The sequence below is a fragment of the Olea europaea genome, chromosome 11, assembly GCF_002742605.1.
Source record: "Olea europaea var. sylvestris chromosome 11, O_europaea_v1, whole genome shotgun sequence".
NCBI lineage: Eukaryota > Viridiplantae > Streptophyta > Magnoliopsida > Lamiales > Oleaceae > Olea > Olea europaea.
In genome coordinates this window covers 15,767,898-15,776,142 of record NC_036247.1, presented here as the reverse complement: position 1 = coordinate 15,776,142, position 8,245 = coordinate 15,767,898, and the positions used below count along the sequence as shown (strand labels likewise).

At 33.3% G+C, this 8,245-nt stretch overlaps 1 protein-coding gene across 6 annotated transcripts; it reads left to right on the top strand.

Annotated features, from left to right (window-relative positions):
* Positions 1-4,379: 4,379 nt before the first annotated feature.
* LOC111403583 (pleckstrin homology domain-containing family F member 2-like) lies at positions 4,380-8,239 on the top strand. 6 transcript variants are annotated; one of them, XM_023032150.1, is made up of 4 exons: positions 4,604-4,728; positions 5,469-5,526; positions 6,252-6,406; positions 7,722-8,239. In XM_023032150.1, exons 2-4 carry the CDS (start codon positions 5,480-5,482, stop codon positions 8,000-8,002), a joined length of 483 nt encoding a protein of 160 aa, XP_022887918.1. In that variant the 5' UTR covers positions 4,604-4,728; positions 5,469-5,479; the 3' UTR covers positions 8,003-8,239. The 6 variants fall into 6 exon arrangements, with proteins under 6 accessions (XP_022887917.1, XP_022887916.1, XP_022887918.1 ...); XM_023032149.1 differs by lacking the exon at positions 5,469-5,526 and having other exon boundaries at positions 4,380-4,728; XM_023032148.1 differs by lacking the exon at positions 5,469-5,526 and having other exon boundaries at positions 4,380-4,728; positions 6,238-6,406.
* Positions 8,240-8,245: the final 6 nt, after the last annotated feature.

Sequence of the window (8,245 nt, the reverse complement as noted above, 5' to 3'; positions counted from 1 at the left end):
TGCAACTGGGTTTACACCACACGGGCTGATTTTAAATTTTACATGGGCTAAACTAAAAAATAAAAAATTGACTGCATCTGGGCTTGGGTGAGCACGGGCTGTAGCCCGTGCTAGCCCGGGCCTGGATCCGCATGTGTAAAGAGGAATGTCAACTAGAGTGTACATATAATTTAATTCTAAGTCATCTTCGAAATTTTTAGTATCTGGGGATCAAAAGACTGCATTGCAACTATGTATATATTGGAGAATGAGGACCACCTTCTATTTCAAATGTCACAATTGCATTTACTTTCTCTATGGTTGTATCGAGGTACCCAAAAGATAAATTACTTATATTACTTTTGGACATATAATATGTTTTTATAGTTTGGGAATGGCTCGCTTGTCTCTAAAACCATCAATTACTCAAATTTGAATTCAAAGCATATCGTGTAAGATAAACTAATCGTGATAGAATTGAGAAAAAATAACATAAACTCATCAAGATAGTTAAGTAAAGTGTGATTCAAACTTGAAGTAGCTACAAGTGATGTTTAGCTTTGGGTATGGTAGTTTTAGCGTAATATCACGCATTTGATTGACTTCAGTCTCTCCTTAATTTGTAATAAAAAATTAAGAAGAAAAAAAATGGAGAAAGGAGCATGATGAAAGGTTCTAGACATTCTTTATTGCTGCCTTTGTGAAATCGTAAAAACATATATTTTTGCTGAAACAAGATAAGGCCAATTTTGTACCAATGTAGAAAAAGTGTACAAACCTTTTATCGCACAAAGTATTATTTATAGTCTGTTTGGTACACATTAATATAAAAATAAGAATGAAAAATACAGTCGTTACGGATCCCACCCAAGAAATAGAAAGTCAAATATAGTGGCTTTATGTGATGAATAACGGTCATTTTTTCATTTTATGAAGTCAAGGTTAGATGGCTTTATTCATGATCAAATATGTTTATTCCAACTCCAAGAGGATATAGAATAAAAAGAAAAGAAAACAATAGAAGAGAAGAAAAAGGAAGTAAAAAAGTAAATTTTTTTTTTATTGTAAGATTAATCCTTCTTTAGGCAGTAAGTAGTCAGTTTTATTAATTTTAATTCCCTTTTTCTCTGTCTTCTCTTATGTTTTTCCTTTTTGAGAGAAATATAGCCCCTTTGTGGCACATTATTATAAAAATTAGAATAAAAAATATAGTTATTATGGATCCCACACAAAAGATAAAAAGTCAAATATGATGATTTGATGTGATGAATAACAATCATATTTTTCATTTTAACGAGAAAATAACGGGGCTCAAACAAGGCCATAATGGTTTGTCAAACAAACTCTACGAAAAAGCTCCCCGTCTACCATTGACCTCGGCATTAAATTTATTTATTACACAATAATTTTAAAATAAATCTCGAATGCTGTATTATCCATATACATCTGTTGAGAAGATGCAACGGTAAACTAGAAAACTGAAAGTATAACAAAGAAATTTGGAAATAATTAAGATTCGTAATAATTAATAACTAACACGGATTCTGTATTCTTTCCATATCTTTGTACTTACCAATCAACTGCAATCCGGTCTCAAATAACCCTTATATATATATATATATACCTCACCTCAAGTTCTGAGAAATAGACAGCAGATCTCATATTCCTTCCTCTCTCTCTCAAACATGGATTTTAGTCATGAATCCCACCAAGTCGAATCCTTTCAAATTGCCCAGGTCGCCGGATTAATAAAACAGCTCGGCCAACCCAAACTTGGACTTTCGCTTAAGTTTTCTTGCCAACGGGTTCTTCGTCTTCAGGATGTCGAACAATTTGGAAGGGAAATTCGATTGGAAGGAATCTCGAATCACGTGTACATTAAACCCGAAGAATTTTCCAGCCATAACAAGATGCATGAAATTATCGACCGAACTGTCAGAACTTGGCAAATATGTAATTGTCGTCGGGAAAGTGTGATTCAGAATGTGATTCAACGTGCACGAGAAACTGCGGGACGATTTTCTTCTACTCACAGCGTTATATGTCTTGATGTTAAAGCAAAGGTGGTTTATGATGAAATCCTTTTCTATGAATATTCACGAATGTACAACGAGATATTGCAGCAGTCGATAGAAGAAGATAATGACTGTAATATGATTCCGCTACCGATTCGTCCATCAAATCGCTTGAGACGAAGAAATTAGATGACGAGAGTAATGACTACGATAGTTGCAGTATATGTTTGGACAAGTCCTATAAAGGAAGCGTAACTGCGTGTATGCCATGCCGCATATGTTTCATAGTACTTGCATTACAAAATGGCTCAAGACGAGTAATTATTGTCCAGTCTGCCGTTTTGAGATGCCAATCGACTGATGCATAATTCGATAGGTAGACAATATGCTTTAGGCTTCAAGAATGATGTTATTTTTTTCAAATAAAAAAAAAAATTTACTGTTCTATATTGCAATCGACTACTTCCATGTTTTGTTTCTCACCATGCATATATATGCATTGAAAAGTAATTAATAAAGCAAGAGAAATCAAGATATATAAAAATAAAAATTGACATTATTAATCAATGAAAAGCGGGAAATAGCATGGGAAAGAACACGTAATTGATGTCTGGCAATATACATTCATGTATATTTCAATCGGATCAATTATTTTTAATTTGTCACAATCAAATCACTCAACTTTCACTTACTTTCGATATTAGTATCTTTTTCTCCAAATACTTGAATTACTGTCATCGCCCCACTTGTTTTTCCTTGCTCTTTCAATAAACTTTCTTCAACTTTGCCGTCGAAATAGGTAGAACGCTATAACTTCGACTCTTAAATCAAATCCACAACAGACTCCAAACCAGTTGTTTGTTACACCATACACCATACCCATAACTTTAAGTTCATTTTATCCACACCATACTCCAAACCAGTTGATTAATTTATCTCAATCAAATTACTAGACTTCAATTTACTTCAAATATTAATCATCATTTTACCTCCCATATAGTGAAATTAAGGTCCAATTCATGTGGTGAAGTTAGAATATAATGGATTTTTGATGTGTCGTCACATGATTAATATCAATTTTATTCAATGAGCTTCATGAATATTTTAGTTGGGCCACTCATTTTTAATTTGTCACAATTCAATCACTAAACTTCCATTTACTTTTAATGTTAATCACTTTGTTTCCCGTTAGTGGAATTAACGTATGATTCAGATACAAATGATAAAACATTACTCTTTTTTTTTCATCAATTTTTTTTTTTTTTTTTGGTCACTGTCATGAAATTGGCTCATCTTTAGTTTGTCACAACAAAAGTCATTACTATATCCGATTCCCTTCCATTTGTAATGTTGCCAATAAATAATTTTGGGGGAAAAAAAATATTAATTTCACCATAAAATAAAAAAAAAAAAAAAAAAAAAAAAAAAAAAAAGTGCGACAAAATATTTCACCTAATTCAAAGCACGTTTTAAAAATATTTGAACAAAAATCATCATCAAGATCTAAATGTGCTAATTTTATTGGAAGATGATAATAAGAATGCAATAGAAAATGTAGGAACATAAGTGTAATAATAAAATTAAAATAAAAATTTTTTGTGTGATTAAAAAGTGATGCAATAAAATAAAATTGTGGTGACAATATTAATTCACATATTGCACCGTAAAAGTACATGACACTAATAAATGGACATTACCTCATTACAATCATTTTGGATGACCGAGTTGCCATATGTATAAAAAAAATTTAGGAGGGCGACATATTTCATTTTGGCATAGAAGAGTGAGCTCGTTAGAAAATTTCCTACTTTGGGATTAGGCCTAGGCAAAAAAAATCGACCAAACCAATTAAATCGAACCGACTCAGGCCGATTTGGGTCGATTTGACACATAAAATTGGTTTGATTTGATTTGATTTTCTTTTAAATAAAACCAATTCAACCTTGGTTAGATGCGTCAAATCGGTGATTCACCAAATCAATCAAATCCATTCACATGTTTACCCTTTTCTTTTTCTTTTTAAGAAAAATAAAAATCAAAAAATGAGTCGTAATCTCATTACTATATCCGATTCCCTTCCATTTGTGATGTTACCAATAAGTAATAACATTGGAAAGTTCTTGCTACAAGTACATTATGTTATATTTAGTCTTTTTCTGTTCAGGCTACATAATGCATAAAAAACACAAAATTTTTAAAATTTTCTATTGATCCGTCTCTATTAACATGATTTTATGTGTTAATCATTAGTTTTTGTAATATAAAGTTGTTCAATTATTTTAGCTCTTGTAATATAAATGGGTCCAAAATTCTAACAAATTTTTTTTTTATAATATAATTTAGATTAAAAGTCCAAATCAACTAACCTAACCGTTCAATCTAAGAGTTAGAGTGATTTGGGTTGAAATTCTCAGACTAATTTGATTTTGATTTCAGGTTACAGTTAAGACCGACACATACCGTCCTATCTGGGATTCTTTTGATTTTCTCGAACCTTACGACCCCGTTCTATCCTGGTGTCTGAAGTTGAATATACGTCAGCGATCCCTTTCTTCTTTCCTCGCTCTCACGTTCTGAGTTGTTTGCTCATTCTGACTTTAATCGAAATTGTAGAAAGACAATGCTAGAGAAAATTGGGTTGCCCCCAAAACCATCACTGCGGGGATATAATTGGGTTGCCGATGCTTCACATTGCCAAGGATGTTCCACACAATTCACTTTCATCAATCGCAAGGTTGGGTTGCTTTTATTCTTGATTTCTTTCTAGTTTTCTTGATTCTTCAAGTTGCATGTTATGAGATTCTATAAGTGATACGTGTGATCTTGGTGCGCGAAAATATGATTATGCGCTGTTCATTTTGCACTTTTCGTTAACACCCAAATCACAAAATCGGTTCTTTGACTATTAAATTTACGATCTTGATTTTCGAGGGTAAGCTTTACTAGTTAATTCACCAACTGTTAGCGTCTTTTGCAATTGAAGAAATATGATCCTTGGCATTTAGGGGTCGTTTCAATCATTATTATTTTATTATACTAAAATGTTGAATATTTTTTGTCATTGCTTTTGATACGCATCATTAATTGCATTCATATTTTGTTGTTTGGATTCAGTACCTCCAAGTGATATAGTAAGGGATTTTATCTTATTATTTCCTGATTAGATATGTTTAGTGTTCTTGCTTTGAAGATAGTCACTGATAAAGAAAAAAAGTAATGGTCCAAACATTAATTTCTCATCCCGCACCTCATCTTTATTGACGATTAAGAAAATAGCAAATCGGCAGAAGCAGTGGTATGAAGTTAAGGAAAATCATGTAAGTTATTGACTATTGTTTGAAACTATCCAATTTATAGAGTATAGTGGTTGGCTATTTATTGCCCTATAATAGCATCATTTAAAGATGTAGTCTTCTTTTTTCAAGATATGGAATACCAAAATAGGTATATTTCATACGATGTTCCTGTGAACAGTGTGATCAGATATGTTGGAGGGTGCGTGGAGAAGTGATCAAAATGTCCTATCAATAAAGTAAGAGTTTTCGGGACTTTTGCCCCTCACTCTCCCTTTTTCAGTAGATAATAAATAAACCCCGTACCCTAAGGTAAAGGCAAAGAAGAATGATAAAATACCAGCGACTTCCAGCTGTCGAAACAGAATTGAAACGGGTTAAAATTTATATCAGAAACGGGAGAGGCTGCTTGAAGATCAGTGATGGTGTAAATGAGATGTCTTTTCCTTCTAAGCATGAACATGGAAATTCTTGTAGACTCATAGAACTGAATTTAGGCTGGAAGATGAGAAAAACCAGTTAGAGATGGTTAGGACAAAAAAGGTAAATGGTCTTACTGGAGACTCATGCTCAATTTTTTTCCTAAAACAGGAGTCAATTTGTACTTAATATTTCACATGTTAAATTGCCACTGTGAGTTGATTAAGAGACTAATTAAAGGGAGAGAGAGATGAAGAAATAAGATTGTAATATAGCCATGTATTCACAAATATTCTTCTGCTAATTGCTACTTATGGGTCCAATACGTTAAGATATCACACTCTGAAATACAATAAAGTATTGCAAAGATAGCTGGTGGTTAACTTTTACTGAACCATTCTCACAGATATATGTTCGTAGATCCTTCTCTACTCATGGAGGTTTTCGACACGTTTTTTGACATCATTTTCTATATTTATCAAGTTATTAATAGCCCTTGTGATGTCTTGATGTTCTCAATGGATCTTCAGCACCACTGTCGCAGGTGTGGAGGCTTATTCTGCAATAGCTGTACCCAGCTAAGGATGGTGTTACGTGGACAAGGCGACTCACCAGTGCGTATTTGTGAACCCTGCAAAAAGTTAGAAGAGGCAGCACGATTCAAAATGCGGCATGGGCATAAAGCTAAAGCTGGAAAAGGTATGCTTTTTTAGATTTGTGGTTGTCTGAGGTTTAAATAATGGTTCCGTGCATAGCCGCTCAAGTTCTTTTATGTGATGTTTCTTCTAGTAAATAGAAAGCTAAAATCTTGCTTTGAAGTTCTGGGTGATGCATAAATTCCACTTCTTTTTCTGTTTCCTTTGTTCATTTCTAAGGAGCTCTTAGCTATTATCCTTTAATATAAGGATGCGTGCATTGCACTATATATGAATTAAAAAGGGATTCCTACAATTTTATACAAAAAATAAACTACTCGTGCGTTTTTATGTATGTTAAGTTGATGAGAAGTGTCACACTATCACTTTCTAGTTTAAGAAAAGGGCAGAGGTGACATTGAAAAGTAAGGTTAGCTAACTTTTCTCTTCTATATGTCATTTGACTTTGAGTTGAAAGAATTAGGTAAGTTGTGGTTGGAATAACATTACAGATTAGAATATATTTTTACACTAAGATTTTAGTTTTTAAATTTGTCATGAGACCAAATATATTACTAAATGGTAATATTTTAGTGTTGCAAGGGTGTGGATGAAATGGTAAGCTCTCAGTGATTTAACAAGTCCTGGTGGCAATCACTCTCACATAAAGAACAAGCTTGCCAATACTTTAGAAGGAATTAGCATTATATTTGACATTTACCTAAAAGATCCGTTTTCGTATCCCTCTCTTTCTTAGACACATGGTAAGAACATTGACCATCTTTCAGAATGAATTTCTCAATCTGTTCTTCATGAGTAGGTTATAATGGAAAAAGATGACCCAAGCATTAAGTGTATTACGCGATTTGATAGCAATAAATGATTCAGCTTGTTGAATAAATTTTTCTGTTCTTTGTATTTTAGTGATAAAGATAGAATAAAAAATTACCCCATGTTATACATTCTACAATGCCTGAATCCTCAAGTTTCGTTGTCTCTTCTTGATCTCTTTAGATATTTGATTTTTACCTGATGAGAAGATAAAATAAAATAAAAAATCTCTTTGGTTTTTGAGGATTTTTATGATGTGTTGACATATTATATCTAGAATTTCGTTAACTAGTCATTGATTGCTTGAAAGAAAGATGTGTGTCTATCAAAGTGTGAAAGTGGAAAGGATCAAGTTTTAGACCTTTTTTCCTCTACAATCTGCTGTTTCGGTATTTATTCTTCATTTTAAGAAAAGAGGTGAATGCAAAGAGGAATGCCTTGAAAATCGAGATGTGGCACATTCCAAAATGCTCTGTGATTCAATAAATGGGATAGCTATACTGTTTCACATAATGTAGTCCACACCATATTGCTTTAACTCCTTGCAGGTGGTTCCAAACTTGCATCAAATAAAGAGGATGAAATTTTGAATCAGATTCTGGCTAATGAAGATATGCTTTCTGGTCCACAACTGACAGGCAGCACGTCATGTTCGAATGTTAAGGAAACATCCACTGCGAATGGAGGAGATATAGGTAGAAGTATTTCTTTTGATCAGCCTGCTCAAGCTTTAGCAGAAGTGGTATCTGCTACTCCTGAAGACTTGCGTCAACAAGCCCTGGTTGAAAAAAAAGAGATACAGAACTTTGAAAGCAGGAGGAAAATCTGAAGAAGCCTTAAGAGTTTTTAAACAGGGAAAGGATCTCGAAAGACAGGCCGGAGCTTTGGAGTTATCTCTGAAAAAAAGACGTACAATGGTTTCCTCTTCCAGTTCTATGAATGAAATTCAGCAAATTAAAGATGATTCTACATCAACTGGTGAGAATAATAAGCTCCCCATTCGGAAGAGCAAAGAAAAGGATGATCTTGCTTCCGAACTCAAAGAATTGGGATGGTCAGATGTCGACCTTCT

Bases quoted from the DNA above. Each gene is read 5' to 3' on its own strand.
- LOC111403583 (XM_023032147.1), top strand. From the start codon at position 6,118: ATGTTCGTAGATCCTTCTCTACTCATGGAGGTTTTCGACACGTTTTTT. The intron at 6,407-7,721 runs GTATGCTTTTTT...AACTCCTTGCAG, and splicing joins TAAAGCTAAAGCTGGAAAAG to GTGGTTCCAAACTTGCATCA.